Here is a 16,452-nt window from a genome sequence, read left to right as displayed (position 1 = left end):
GCAACAATTAGGAATAATTACATTTGCTTATCAGCCATTTGGGTGAAATTTAATAGGATGAGAGATTCAGAAAGTGAGAGATGTGGTAAGAAATGTCCAGTTTTTTTTTTTTTTTAAAGCGGCAATCATTTACACTGCAAAAGCAGTTTGACGTTGAAGTATAAATGATTGCCGCTTTAAATAAACTGGACATTTCTTATCAAATCTCTCACTTTCAGAATCTCTCATCCTATTAAATTTCCCCCATTATCTCTTCATGGATGTCCCAGTGGTTCCCTAACAATGCCATGACAGGGTCTCTGTAGAATCCTTGGGGTCTGCATGAAATCTGCTGAAAATGGCCCATTAAAAATGGCCGCCATTTTGGAGGACACTGATTCTAGAAGTCCTACTGGACCTCGAGTGTCTGTTAGGAAAGTGCAGCATGTATAGCGTTACCCAGAAATGCTAGATTCTGGAAACATTTGCGCGCCTGAGCATGTAACCTCTGGCAACAAGCATAAAACCCATGGCAACAAGCAAGTAGGCAAGTAGGTAAAAAAAAGTCTAAACATTTTTAACAAATGGGATCCGGGACATACCAACTTTACAGCTGCCCCATGCGGGAATGGGCAGCCAGGTTGGTGAAACAGTGGATGTGGCCTCACGGGAGGCAGTGCAGGGGCATGGACATGTGTTAGTTTCATCGCAGGGGGTGTGGCCACACACCGGTTGGGTAGTGCAGAGGCGTTGGCACACGTTCATGTTATTGTGTGCCCATCAAAAGGCGGCGTTTTACCCACAAGTGAGTGTTCTTGGTAGATTAATGGTTAAATATTGATAATAATTAAAAATAAATCATTAATTTGACCATCAATTATCTAAAACTATTTTTTTCTCAACATTTCTAATCATTGAGAATGTATTCAAATGGATATATTATTTTGGCACCTGCATTTCTCCGGGCGGCCTGTAGGGGTCAGCGCTGAGACTCGCTGCTGCCAGGCGCTGCTGCTGCTGCTACTGCTGGTGCCAGGAATGGGTGGTGGGCGGCTGCTGCTGGGCGGTGCCCGGAGCGGGCGCTATAAGTAGCCGGGCAGCTGGCAGACTTTCTCAATGAACAGCTGAGACTCGCAGGTGACCTGTGGCACCAGCTCAACAACCCCCCCAGACCCCCACCCCAAAGTGTGACTGAGGATCCCTGGTCCTGTGCCCCCCATATACCCTGGGTGCATTCTCCCATAGACATCCCCTGACTGTGGACGGTGACATGTTCCTGGGACCCCTGCTTCTCGCTGCACTGCTGGCTAGTGGCTACTCCATGAGGACGGTGAGCTGTCTCTATTTGTGTTCTGCCCTACCCCTTTCCCTGCAGGGGCAGCAGGGTGACATTGCCAGGGGCTGCGGGGGGCATGACACTCTTCATTATTATTATTATTATTATTATTAGTAGTAGTAGTAATAGTAGTAATAGTAGTAGTAGTAATGTCACTGTGCTGCTGCTGTTGCATTGCAACTGCACTAGTCTGCAGAGCTTGCAATCTAGCATGCACCCATGGCAGCGTGGGCAGGAGGCTCACCCTTCCCTAGGGATAGTGTAACTCCTGCAGGGCACTTATACGTTCTTCCCATGCGAATGCCACCCACCCACGTGTCTGGTAAGACAATCGCCTCATTCTGTTACAGTCCATCAGAGATTTCCTCTACAGTCCCGTTATATCCGATGACTTTGTTGTGACGCTGCCTTCAAAGACTCCTTATTCGCCCGTCTGGTGGATTCGGGGCTGGGGTGCCCGCCAATGTGCCCATTAACCATCTTCTGTGCCAGAGGGAAATTCCTGTATTCTGGTTTTTTTTAGTAGTAGTAGTATTTTCCTTATTGTTGGGATTATTACATTATTATTGTTATTATATATATTATTATTCATATTATACATATTATTGCTATTATATTCATATTTAATTGTTATATTTCTTATTAGTTTATGATTTTTATTATTATTGTATTTTTATCATTATAATATTTATTAGTAATATTATCATTATTATTATTATTATTATTATATTATTATTCTGCTGTATGGTAGATCTAGGGATAGAATCAGTCAGAATAATAATGTGAATATAAGTCTATAATAATCTATCAGGCATTAAGCTGGCCGTTCCTAAGTGTGGTCTGTGGACACAGTGTGGGGTCCGCGCAGTGTGACATACAGTAGTATAGTGATTTTCCTGACCGACACAGGAAACCAGAGACTTTTTTTGTCTCACAATGGCTGTTTTAGAACTGCTGGGACTTGTGGTTCCACAGGAGCTAAGGATCCTGGAACGCAGCATAAAATACAGCCTGTCTCTCTGTGGGCTATGTCTGCTCAGCGGCGCTACGTTCAGGCAGGCTGGGTGCGCTCCTTTGCAAGCTGGCGCTGTGCCCGCTGTGAACTGCTTCATTTGTAGTGACCACAGTTAGTGCCAGCCCCGATGAGTGCCCAGAGACGGTGCGGTAGTAGAAACAGAGAATTTGACGGCAGATAAGAAGCACTCCGCCCATGTAGTCCGGCGCTGCCCCATGGCTGGGCATTTCTGGGGCACGCGGCGAGCTGCGCGGTGCCTTTAAGCATCGCTGGAAGTTTGTAAACAGTGAGTGCCGCTCTCACACTCCCAGCCGCTGTGTGTTTATACGACCCGTCTCCTTTGCATGCGGGTATCACATTTCAAGGGCTCTGCTCCTGACTTCCCTTTTATTTTATATCCTTCTCTACATGATGTTCAGAAGGAAAACATCCTATTTCCAGACCCCCACATTCCCGCATTGAGCGACTAGAAGGGGCGGTAGATGGGGGGGTGCGCGGGGAAGTGTGGGGGGGGGGAGAGTTTTTATGCCTGATGTATTTTTTCCATTGCAAAGTCTAGCTGTTGTGGTGCGTGCCATGAAGGACCTCATTGTGCCATGTTTACATCCGCGGTGCCACCTCTGGGGCTGGCGGCGGCGGCAGCATGTTGGCCAGCTGTTTAACCCTTTCCGTTACTGCTCTGCTGTTCCGCTCTATAGAATGTAACCACAGGGATTACAAGCGAACAAGTTGTACATTGGGGAACTGAACGACTGGTACGCCGCCGGAACATTGACCGTATCTGCCACATGCCAGGATCTGGGTTCAGGGGCCAAAATCCCGATTTCCCCTTGCGCTCAACAATACCGTTCCCTGAGTGTGCCCCTTATTGCATATTGTACCACGTGCTCCGTAAAGTTGTTGGGATTCCATAGTAAGAAGGGCGACAGCAAATTTCGGTTCAAAAGGGGAGTGGACACACTTTTGGCGTTCGGTTTTATTAGTGATTTGGACAGCCAGCCCCCCCCCCCCCCCTTCCTGACCATCACTGGCAAAGCGCTCCTCGCGTTCCAGCCAAGTCTGGGGTATTAGTTCACAGTTTGGCTGATGGCGTGCAATTAATCTGACGCCTGAATGGAAAACGCCGGTCCAATCAGACAGCGAGCTACTGGCACACCCACCGTTCCCTTGACTACAGCTATGGAATTAACCACGCTGCCGGAATCCTTTGCCATAGGGTTCAATGAAGGCACCCTAACCCGAGAGCGGTGCCACTGGGGGTGCCTCACTGCCGCTGTGTTTGGATAAATAAGAATCTAGGGTATTTGTGTATTTTGTCGGCGCCCATCGCATCGCATACCATAAGGCATGCGATGGTATGCGATGTGATGCGATATCGCGCGATACTGTACAATGGCATGCGATGCAATGCGATTAAACATTGTATAAGCACCCTAAAGGCCCATACACACTAGTAGACTTTCATTTCAAAAGACTTTGCCAAAATATTTGATCGATATATCAAAGGGTGACGTTTGCAAACCGTGTCTATAGTTCTCCAAATGTGACACCAGTGACCTTCTGTACTCCAGCAATGCCTGGCTGTCGTCCAAACTTCCCATAGCCTGCGTGCCGGTATCATACCCTGCGCTGTGCACTGCGGGAGTTCAGAGCTGCAACTGGTTATAGCATTAACCTTATCAGATTCTGCATATCCTCCCTCTCTCCTCCGATACCTGCGCCTACTGTCTGCTATTCATACGGAAAAGCATTGTGCCCGGGATCATTCACAAGTAGCTGTATACAGATTTTACTTATTACGCGGCCTAATTCCAAGATTCACTGAGGGCCTGGTAGCAAGGCTGCAATTTTTGCAGATGGACAAAAGCATGCTGCGCGGCAGGTAGGGCAGATGTAACATGTGCAGAGAGAGTTACATTTGGGGGGAGTTATATTGTTTCTGTGCAGAGTCAATACTGGCTGCTTTATTCTCACACTGCCATTTAGATTTCAGTTTGATCACACCCCACCCAAATCTAACTCTCTCTGCACCTGTTACATCTGCCCCACCTGCAGTGCAGCATGGTGTTGTCCATTTGCAAAAATTTCAGCCTTGCTAACGGGTCAGAATTAGGCCAGATGTTTACTCGCATATCCTTGCAGTGCTAAAGCATTATTATTTATACGGCGCCACAAGGGGTCGGCGGCGCTGTATATAGTACAGAAGCAGTGAGAACAAAATACTACAGAACATGGATAAGTCTCTAATCAGCAATGCTACGGGCAAACCCAACGCCATATAGGCCCTTATTCTGGTTCACTCGCAAAGGCAAATTGCTTCTCAAATAGACAAAACCATGTGCACTGCAGGTGGGGCAGATGTAACTTGTGCAGAGAGAGTTAGATTTGGCTGGGGTTTTACTTCAAAGTGAGATCTATATCGCAGTGTAAAAATAAAGCAGTCAGTATTTTCCCTGCACAGAAACAAAATAACTCACCCAAATCTAAATCTCTCTGCACAAGTTACATCTGCCCCACCTGCAGTGCACATGGTTTTGTCCATTTGAGAAGGAATTTTTCTTTGCGAGTGGACCAGAATAACCACCAAAGTGTCCGCCGCTATGCAGAATGCCCGAATCCCCCCCCCCCCCCCATAGAGGCTAGGAGCAGCCATTTATTATATAAGATGTCTGAGGATAAGAATGTGATGCTTGCGCCAGGAGGTCAAAGGTCTTGCCACAAATTTTTGGGCTAACCCAAGTTTGTTCCCCTCTACACTCTTTCCTCATGAACCGAAGATGGAAAATGCAGATCGATTCTAATTTTACCTTTTCGGTGCCTGTTGAATGCTGACATTTGCTGGAAGCCACTAGATGCTATTTATAGTGAGCAGAGAACTGAGCGGAGGAAGAAAATACACCCCCCCCCCCCCCCCCCATTTTTTTTCCCTGTTCTATTTGAGTGTACCGGTTATCACAACATAAGGAGCAGAATGGGGCTCTGTTAGTTCCAGAGTCACAGTTCTTGCCCTGTCCAAAATGTGGGCGCTGCGCCAGGTCTGAGGTGGAGCTGGTGCGTGAGTCAGCGGGTGACGATGTGGGTTTTTGTTTATGCCAACCCCTGGCTGCTGCCCCTCCAGGAATTGGCTGTAATCGAAGATAAACACAGGATGGGTTACAGATTTGGCATTCTAACGGCTAATTAGCAGTTTGGGGTACTAGCCATCGATCGGATCCAGGCACGTTGGCTCCTGCCTCTTACACCGGTCCTAGACCCTTTGCTTGTGTTGGCCTTTTGTCGACACAAGCAAAGAGTTTGCCATCCTCTATTAACTGTGTTAATTATTTTATTAGGCGTTCTCTTAATGATTTCTGGGAAGCGTTATTTAATCTCACACGTGTCAGCTCAGCGGTTATATTACAGCACAGGCGGCTGGGAACAGAATGTTTGAGCTGTGTCATTGGCTGTGTGCGGGGACGATCGATAAAGTTGTTGCGTAACTTTTTGTTTACATCCAAGTTATTCATATTTTTTTGTTTTCGGAACAGGGGGAATCATCGTGCCCGACATCCTGTGTGTGCCCGAAAGAGACCCCGACCTGTGCCCCTGGCATCAGCCTAGTGACCGACACCTGCGGGTGCTGCAAGGTGTGTGCCCGGCAGTACAACCAGGACTGCGACCTAAGACACCCCTGTGATCACATCAAGGGACTGCACTGCGACTTCGGAGTGGACCATTCACCCAGCATGGGGATCTGCAGAGGTACCGGCCGCACCCGCTCTATGCACTCCCCCCGAAACAGGGTCACTGCCCATGTAGTATTGGATTAGCCCGGAATAAACTATCCTTTAAAACCCTAATCCAGTGCCCCTGATACCCGCTGTCCCTGATCCTTGATACCTCTGATCCCCGACACTCGCTGCCCCTTATACCCGCTGTCCCTGATTCCCGATATCGGCTGCCCCTGATCCCCGATACCCTCTGTCCCTGATCCCCAATACCCGCTGCTCCTGATCCCCGATTCCCGCTGCCCCTGATCCCCGACACTCGCTACCCCTTATACCCGCTGTCCCTGATCCCCGATACCGGCTGCCCCTGATCCCCGATACCCGCTGCACCTGATCCCCGATACCCGCTGTCCCTGATCCCCAATAACGGCTGCCCCTGATCCCTGATACCGGCTGCCCCTCATATCCGATACCGGCTGCCCCTGATCCCCGATACCCGCTGCCCCTGATCCCTGATACCCGTTTGTCCCTGATCCCCGATGTCCCTGATGCCCGAGATCCGCTGTCCCTTATCCCGATACCCGCTGTCCCTTATCTCCGATACCCACAGACCCTTACACCTGCTGTCCCTGATCCCCAATACCTGGCCCTCCGTTACCGCGCAGCTTGCCTCCACTTCCATCTGCCCCATTATTATTGCCCTGTCGGTCTGTTTCCAGGCTCCATCTTTACGAATTACCTCAGAATTGATGTCATTCGCACTTCCCGTAACGTTTATTACCTGAGAAAAGTGGCAATAACATTTTATGTACAGGAGAGATGAAGTGAAATAATCCGGGTTTATTATTTCAGTCAGTGACCCGCATGAGGGTGTAATTGCATTTAGAATCTGCACCTTTCCTTAAACTATCACAACTTATTAGTGAAAGATGAGCTGGATTGCCGCTGGGCACCGGCTGGCATCTGGCTGCGGTGTTGGCATGTTGTTAAAGAGGAGATAGAATTCCAGTCAACACCGCGCACCTGGCAAGGCGTCGGAACAGCCATCCGTCTGCAGATAAAACCACCCTGGAAAAGTTCTAAAATGGCCTAATCTCCCGGGAATTTTATTATTGCGAATTACTGGCAATCTAAGGCCGTTTAATGTCACATATTAGCAGGTATTGATTAGAACAAGCGTGTTGTGGTTATTAGTGCAAGCAATGACGGATCATGTTACAGGGATCAGTCGTCATAAAAATGACTTCCAAGCAGTTCGGGGACTTTGACCGTCTCCGCGGAAAGGAAAACATTGCTGGAAAGTCTTAAAGGGGGACTCTGCCGTCAGATAAATTGAATGCACCCTCCAGCGACTTTTACTGATTACATCAGGCATGTCCAAACTATGGCCCTCCAGCTGTGGTGAAACTACAAGCCCCATCATGCCTTGCCATAGTTTTGCTATTAGGGAATACTAAACTTTGGCAAGGCATGCTGGGATGTGTAGTTTCACAACAGCTGGAGGGCCATAGTTTGGACATGCCTGGATTACATTGATTTAGTTGGTCTGCATCCGTTCGGCATTTTTGTTATCCGTGTGTTTATGTAATTAGCATCATTTGGCCCTTAATCTGCTCGGTGAGGTGATTAAGCTCCACAGCGCCCTCTACAGTTGGCACAGTCATTTTGGATCGCCTAATGATATATAAATAGCTGTGAAGCATAGAATAAGTGGAAAAAAGGCATGACAAAAACATTAGTTTTATTGTACAGCGCATAAAACAATTAGTCTGCTCTCAGGCTGCAGGACAGAAGACCTCCACGACCCCTTATCCGGCTTTAACTAAAAGCACAAACTCTAAATCACACAGGTTGAAAACCATGTGCCAATTTATGTCCACATACCAGACCAAGATTTTATATTGCAGGTAGGGATCATTACCTGTAGGCGGTGGCCTGGGCATATTTAGGGTAACACTCCGGTCTCCAGAAGGGCTAATAGAGTTTTCTTCTCACAAAAGGACTGTGTAAACCATTTGAGTTTCCCGTTAATCCGTGACTTTGTTCTTTTCCCAGCAAAGTTTGAAGGGCGTCCCTGTGAATTCTTCGGGCAGATCTACCAGAACGGAGAGAACTTTCAGCCCAACTGCAAGCACCAGTGTACCTGCATGGACGGCGTGGTGGGCTGCATGCCCCTGTGCCCCCAGGAACTGGCACTGCCCAGTGTGGACTGCATCAATCCCCGACTGGCCAAGGTCCCCGGACAGTGCTGCGAGGAATGGTTGTGCGGCAGTAACCACATCCCGGAGGACTCGGGAGACACCACCGCCGGAGACGTGGATGACTCGTTGAAGTCATCTGAAGAGATTGTAGATCAGGAGGACGTTGAACCAGTGTCCAGTAACGAGCTTATTACATTGGTCCGAAATGGATTCAAGGTAGAGACGGGTAAGTTTAGAGCTAGGAACGTACCTCGCCCATCCCTTGCTGTGTTTTGGTATACACCAATTCTAGTACACGAGATGCCACCTGGATCCCAAGATCCTTGGGTGAAGTAGAGGTCCACTGTGTCTCCTATAGATAGATTAGGGTCAACTCAGTAGGTACACCCATGTTGGGCCTGGTTGGGAGGACGACATCTTAGCTTAGGCAGCTCAGGAAGTGGTTTGGGTGAATTTTGCCACTGTTGCCCGTTTTTGACCCCATTTTTTCATTTTCATTGGTAATTATTTTATTGATTGTTGCTTTCATTTGTTTTCAGCTTTGGGTCCCCATCCCCAGCCCGAGCGTTCCAGCTGCGCCATCCAAACCACAGAATGGTCTCAGTGCTCCAAATCTTGTGGCATGGGCCTATCTTCCAGGATAACCAATGATAACTCTCAGTGCAAACTGATGAAAGAGAATCGTCTGTGCCAAATCCGGCCCTGCAAGGACCCTTTCCCAGCAAAACCCAAGGTAAGAACATCAGGCTGATACTATTGGCCGAAGTGCATTGTGTGGTCAAAAAAGTCAACATGACACAGCATATGGTTGATATGAGTTTTTCATTTATTTTTATTTTTTTTTAATTACTTTTTCATATTTTATGGACTTATGCCGTGAACAGGCGGTGTACAAATTGGGGTCCATGTGCTACAAGTAAAAAAGAAGATAGCCTGAGTTTATGTATTCAATGGAGGATCCCAGCAGGCATAGCTATTAGTGCGGGGTGTTAAAATGAGCAAGGTTCAGTTGCCTATATGATCCACTCAGTATGTGTAATTCTCACTTCCAGTGGCGGATCCAGGGGTGGGGGCTTTAGCACAGTCCAAAATTCAAATAGGGAAGCCGTACCAACAGTCAGTGAGTCAAAGACATTGATGTTTGCAAGCGATTGGGATGGCAGTTGGTGAAGCTCCCCTATTTGAATCATGAACTGTACTGCAGCCCCTACCCCTGTATCTGCCACTGCTCACTTCCGTTGTCTAACCACGTTTAATCTGTCTCTTGGCCAGAGCGGGAAGAAATGCACCAGGACGAAGAAAGCCAAGCAGGCCGTTCACTTCACCTATGCCGGCTGCAGCAGTGTGCGCCGCTACAAGCCACACTACTGCGGCTCCTGCACCGATGGGAGGTGCTGCACCCCGTCCAAGACCCGCACCATGCGCGTCCGCTTCCGCTGCGAAGACGGGGACACGTTCCAGAAAAGCATGATGTGGGTGGAGAAGTGCCGGTGCCACCAAAACTGCCCATACCACAGCGAGCTGTCTTACCCGCATTACCGGTTGCACAACGACATCCACAAGTTCACAGACTGAGCAGCCGGGACCTGTTTTTTGTTTTCTCCAGACTTATGGGGCGGTGGCCACTAGCCGTGGCTCCCCAACCTTTGAACCATTTCCAACCTACAGTGCCCCGACCGCCGGCAATTCGGTGACGATGCAGGGACAGGGCACAACAACCAACACCTGGTCCGAAGACCCAAGAGTTACCATTGACCCTTGTTTAATCTCATCAACATGGAAGAGAGCGTGGCACACGCCACGGGCTTAGAAATGGTAGAGAGGGTGACGGATGCATTCTGTTAGCGGCTATTTAGTACAGGACATCATAGGTCTGGTGTTGATGCATGTTACTCCCGGTACGGGAATAAATCAGGGTATCTGTACAGAATGACTGTGTAGACAACAGTGGGACAGTATTACGTGGACTGTAGGTGTCCTACCGCGGCAGGAATAGAGTTGACAAGGTATGTGCGTCTGTTTCCTCGGCACATTTGAAGCAGAGGACGCTACACACTGTAAGATGTATATAACCCATGACTAAAGTTCCATTGAAGCACATGGAAAAGAATTGGGCGATTATAGTGTACACTAGGGAGATAGGGGACCATGATCTTCTACTGTAGTCAAATTTAGGTCACGATGACTTGGAACCCACCACCTTGGAGAGCAAGGCTAACCTGATCCGTGGGTCGATCTGGTCTTTATCTAACACAATATAACCGGAGGCTCCTTTGCCTTCTTGAGTTTAGACATCGTGTGACCCCCAAACCTTCACACATGTGGACCGATTGGGTTATGTTTTTGTTGGAAGTCATTCCAGAGATCTGTAACTCATTTTACAGTGCGCCCACTATAAATAAATGTCTACTTGACGCCACCAGGAGTGGATTAGGGCCGGAGCAATATCCAATTAACTAGCTTAGACAAACATTATCCAGTAACGTGAGTAATCCTGGGATAATATCCAGTGGTATGATTAATGTGACTTGGTGTTAGACGTGAGATGAGACAGCGTGCAGTTCTTGAGAACTTCAGGAGCTACAGTATGCGTGCCCCAGAAACGGGTCTTTTTTTTTCTTTCTTCGTGTTTTTAAAAGGGATCGATGGTATTATTGTTGTAGTCTAACCCGCGGTCTGTGGAAGAGATCAGACTCACGAACGCTTGGTCAGTATAATCGGTGATGATCAGTTTTTGTGTTGGGGGGGGGGTGGAGGGGGGTGTGGAGAGGAGAGGGGTGCAGTTGGGGTCCTGTTAGAGAGGCAGTGAATAAGTGAAGTACAGTAGGCTACACTTTGTAGCTAACGCAAGGGCACTTTAAATGATCCACTGCCTGTAAAACAGCTCAATCTGTTGCTTACCCCTTTTGTGGCCCACAGTCTCAGGTCACTTCAAGCTGACCGCAGTGTCTCAGCCAGGAAAGAGCCAAAGACCAATTGGTTGCAGGGATCTATCAGTGAAGAGGTTACAAAAATGAAAAACAAACATTTTTTTTAAAAATGACACAGTCAGTTTGCAGCAGTGTCACGTAGTCCACCATAGTTACGTTTTATATATTTTTTATTACTTTTACATTATCGAAGGCCAATCCTGATGTTTTGGCATGAAACGCGACACCTTAAAAATCTATACTGATTCTGATCATAACGTCATTTCGGAACTTGTTTTTTTTTTTTTTATATATTTTAGTTCTATAATAATAATTTTTTCCCCTGGTTCATCAGTTTTGTAGGAACCGGTGACGTCAATGTAAATGTGGCCAAGCCATTTCCTAACAACCACGGCCGGCAGTGAGGCCACTCCCACAAGATGGCTGCCACCACCACTAAGTGGTGCACTTTAATGACGATCCCACCACTTCTTTGGTGGTCCTCTAGCACTTGGGGATGCAAAAAAGCCTTGATATACGCTGAAGTACTAGAGCCGGCTGTAAAACGGAAACATAGTGTAATATGGAACTGTTCAGGATGCAACATCTATATAGCTAGGACAGGAAAGGGTAGGGAGGGGTCCTTGTACTGTTGACATGGAGATATGTCCTAACTAGATTTCTGTGACACGTCAATAAGCAATATTTGCTTCCCGATAGAGGTGTAATCTTTTGTCTAATGTTAGTGTCTTTTTTTTTTTCGATGTAAATGGTATTTTTGTAATACGTTGATTATTGACCTTTAAATTGTGACCCCATTGTAGGGTTAAAACAAAATATTGTATGTATTTAAAAGGGTTTGCTAGTTGGCATAACTTGTACCCCCCTTTCCCCCCATGCGCCCTATAAGTGGGGTTCCTGCCTGTTTGATACTTGGAAGAAGGTACTCCGACAGGAGGGGCGCATGGGGTACGGAGGGAGAAGGGCTTTGTTTAGCTAGCTGGGATTGTAAAAAAGTGTATAGTCCCCGTCTAAGGCTTTTGTGACAGATTTTTACAATATATACAATTTCTTTATGTCTGACAGTATTACAAGCATTTATATGTAAAGTTTTAATAAAAAAAAAAAATATATGTATATATATAAAATGTCCTGTTGTCTGTAAATGATAAATTGATGGAGTGTCCATCTTCAATAGAACTCCCATCTTAGTTAATTAACTCCAGAGTGTCCTTATCAACACAGGCATGAATGGGAAATAACCAATAGCAGTCAGCCAGATATAAACTATTAATAATCCAGGCCAGTCACACAAGATGTGATTTTCACAGATATATGGCAACATGCGCAAAGCAACTTCTGCATTGTTTGCTTTTGCAAAGCTGAATTGTGTTTGGCAACGATTTTTTTGTAAATGTGCCCCTCTTAATAGAACATAAGGTAGTAGTGATTATGTCATAGGATGTACATGTAACTAGTATACAGCCATACCGTCATTGTTCTATGTATCCCGGTCTGTATCACATTCCAAAGCAGGATGAGGACCAGGGACAGATGTTGTGACAGACACTTGGGTTTTATAGTCCCGCTGAGCCTGCAGTATTTATTATAAGTTTGGTGTGTATGACGCTGTAGAAATTAGCGCCGACATGCCACAATTGCTTGGAAGAAATCGAGGACGAGCGGAACGACTTCCATTGGGATTCGGGTTCCCGTCTGGAGCGGATTCACATATCCCGGCCTCACCGAGTACATTACAGAACACTCTCCCTTTCATAGGAGACGTATACTGGTATTTGTAGCAGGAAATCGTGAAAGTGGGGAAAAGCTAACAGACATCCTAGTACATACACAGTAACTGGAGCAGAAATAGGTTACTCGGGATCCCGGTGATATGTCTACGTCCACGGTCAATAGGTTGACACGCATTAAGGTCGACATTGAAAAACGGTAGACAGGCACAAGGTCTACATTGATGAAAGGAAATGGTCGACGCATACAAATTTTAACAGGAGTATTTTTTGGCAGTTTCGGGGGTCGATGTGATGAAGTGTTGACACTGACACCAAAAAAACTTGTCAACTTTTTCCGTGTCCACCTTTTCCCAGTGTCGACCTTGTGCATGACAATCTTTTCGTGTTGACTTAGACATTGTTGATTTAGATCAGGGATGGGGAAACTTCGGCCCTCCAGCTGTTGTTGAACTGCACATCCCAGCATGCCCTGCTATTTGGTCATATTAAAACTGTTGCAGGGCATGCTGGGATGTGTAGTTCAACAACAGCTGGAGGGCTGAAGGTTCCCCATCCCTGATTTTGATATTGCCTACCCAATGGGCCTGATTCAGCGCTGATCGCACGGCCGCGAATTCGCATCGGCCAGCGTTCGGTTATGCCACCGCCCGCTATAGTGAAATCCCGCCAGTACTCACTGTTTGAATGGATGTGTACAGTTGAACATCTAGGGGGCCATTCTGAATTAATCGTTCGCACGCGGGGGGGACGATGTTTTCAGTCTGCGCCGGGGGCGGGTGGCTGATGTCACATGACACCAGCCACCCGCCCTGTCTTCAGGCAGGCGCAAACTTTTCTAATTTATGCCATTTCTATCAGTACATTTCCAATGTAAATGACAATACAAGTGGGCGCACCCTAGGCTTGTTGTTTATTATTTATTTATTGTACTCAGAGCCAATGAACCCGCCAGTGTGTTTTCTTGCAGCGTGCCATGGTAACTAGAGCACCTAGAAGAATCCAATGCAAGCACAGAGAAAGAGAACATACAAACCCCACACAGAGGGAGCCCTGTCTCCCAATCACACTCCTGTCATGCTATCCACAGTCCCACCATGCTGCCAGGCACACCCTATCAGAGTATCACTGCTTGGGGGAAATGTGCAAAGCCTTGGAGAGCGGTAACGTGAGAGAGATAATGTATCAGCCAACCAGCTCCTCACTGTCATATTTCAAACAGACTGTAACACAGCTGATTGGCTGCTACTTTATCTCCCTCTAAGGATACCATCCTACATGCAGGGTGTTGCAAATATAGAATTTAGCACTTTGCACATTGCAGCCAATCAGCTTAGAGGTAGCACTAATGACGTGCATTCTGTAACATTATAGGTAGATGCTGATTGGTTGATAGGGGGCAGCTTGTTCAGACTTCTCCGCGCTCTGTGATACTTCTCCAGTTTAGGGATGGCCATCGATGGCAATAGAGCAACTGGCCATTGATGGTGTCAGCGATATTTTTACCTATCAATGGTCATTGATTTTGGTTGACTGATTGGCCTGTGGGCAAATTAAAACACGGGGGCGGGGCTTCACAGGTGACAGGGGCGGGGCTATGCTCTGTGTCCCGGCCCTTTGAAAAAAAAATAGGTTTGGCTGTGCCATCAGTGGAGGGAAACCATCTGGTTCTCCCCCATCGATGGCAAAAGTATTCCACATCGGCCATAAACCATCGATGATTTCAAAACATCGATGGTCGATGGCCATCCCTACTCCAGTTAGCGTTATAAAGACTGATGGCGCATTAATATTATTGTGCATCCGGGGACCGGAACCCAATCCTTTCCTACGTGTGTTTTGCAAACACATCTCCCTCAGACAGAGGGTTCCAGATACTATAACCGTCAGCTTTGGCTGGGTGACAGCTGTGTCCAGACACAGGATACCCGTCTGGGTGATGCCCAGGTATTCTGTTGTGCAGCGAAGGCTGGTTCCAGGTATTTGACCTTTGGCACCTGGCAGCTGTCTGACTGGTCAGCGGTACCTGATATTGGCCTTTACAACTGAGTGCCATGGAGGACTTCCTTTGATGTACCTTCGTAAATACCAAGGATGAAATGACAAAGTTGATCCGGTTCTCTAGGAAACGCAACTTGGTCCTATAAATAGAAATCCTCACACATTGCATTAGGGTTTTGCAATAGTTTAGGTCATCTAAGAAGTCCCCAATACCAAGTTTCGTACAGCGAACATCGCCTCCAGCTGCTAGTGGCCTACTGTAGCCTTGCAATGTTGGAGCTGTTGGCACTCATGGGTATCCGTACCCACATCCAGGGCTGCCGAGGAGGGGGGGGGGGGGCAGGTACTAATTACCCAGGCTTGCTGGAGGGGCCCTGGTCCGACCCCCCCCCCTTCCCCCTCCATCCCTCCTGGGCAGCAGCAGCGCACACTTACAGCCGTGGGTGTGTGCTGCTGCGGGAGGGGGACAATAACACTCTCCCCTCGACTTTAGAATGCTTTTTCTCACACACCCCCAAACATTCTAACTGTGCGAGGTGGCCACGCCTCCCATAATTAGGTCATGCCCCCAAACTTTTACCAGGGCCCGACATACCTCTCGGCTGCCCTGCCCACATCCACCAATTTAGGTCCAAAATGTGGTCACTGTGGTTGCATTGTCTTGGGACCGTGGTTATCCCCCTTGTAGTGACACCCACTCTTGGCTCTCCTGACCAACTCCTGACCAACTACTGGACCTTTAAGACTTGGGGCCACTCTCAGTAAACATATACCATCCACTTTGGTTATGGAGCAATGATAACAATGGTTTGGCCCAATGACATACTGTAATTGCCAAGTTTTTGCCTGCGGATGAATTAAGTGTTCACAGTAAAAGGCGTTGTGTATTGAAACTTCATTGAGAGTATTTCTGACCAACTTGGACTCATTTGTACCTTCTTTAACCTTTTTCAAATTTATGGGATTCAAAGGCACAATCACTCTCTGATGGACAAAACCATGTGCACTGCAGGTGGGGCTGATGTAACATGTGCAGAGAGAGTTAGATTTGGGTGTTTTATTGTTTCTGCGCAGGGAAAATACTGGCTGCTTTATTTTTACACTGCAACATAGATATCAGTTTGAAGTACAAACCCCACCCAAATCTAACTCTCTCTGCACATGTTACATCAGCCCCACCTGCAGTGCATAAGTTTTGTCCATAAGAGAGTGATTGTGCCTTTCCGAGTGAACTAGAATAACCCCAAATGGGTGGTATTCAATTGCTATATTGCGACCGAACTCCCATCTAAAATGACAAGAGATCATAGGGCGATATTCAATTGATCTATTTCTTTGCCCATATCGTTCTTATAATGGTCGGGTTTTGCAATACAAACGTGCATTTCATCTCACCACCCCCAGGGATAGCCAGCTGGTGAAAAAACAATTGAATACCGCACTATTTATTACTTTGTTTCATTGTGGGTCCTCCCTGCTCTGGAAATCTACCCTTAGTACACCTGGGGTAATTGACTGAATATTGAACAAACCATAGGGAGGAACTGGTACAC

At 47.2% G+C, this 16,452-nt stretch overlaps 1 protein-coding gene across 1 annotated transcript; it reads left to right on the top strand.

Moving 5' to 3' along the window:
• Positions 1-1,083: 1,083 nt before the first annotated feature.
• LOC146037262 (CCN family member 1-like) lies at positions 1,084-12,273 on the top strand. Its single transcript, XM_083161289.1, has 5 exons — positions 1,084-1,309; positions 5,858-6,071; positions 8,093-8,464; positions 8,778-8,971; positions 9,511-12,273. Exons 1-5 carry the CDS (start codon positions 1,250-1,252, stop codon positions 9,811-9,813), a joined length of 1,143 nt encoding a protein of 380 aa, XP_083017415.1. The 5' UTR covers positions 1,084-1,249; the 3' UTR covers positions 9,814-12,273.
• The last annotated feature ends 4,179 nt before the right edge of the window (positions 12,274-16,452 follow it).

Source organism: Crinia signifera, chromosome 9 (genome assembly GCF_055691185.1).
Source record: "Crinia signifera chromosome 9, ASM5569118v1, whole genome shotgun sequence".
Taxonomy (NCBI): Eukaryota; Metazoa; Chordata; class Amphibia; order Anura; family Myobatrachidae; genus Crinia; species Crinia signifera.
Note: the sequence above shows the minus strand (reverse complement) of the source record. Positions and strands in the feature narration are given on the sequence as shown.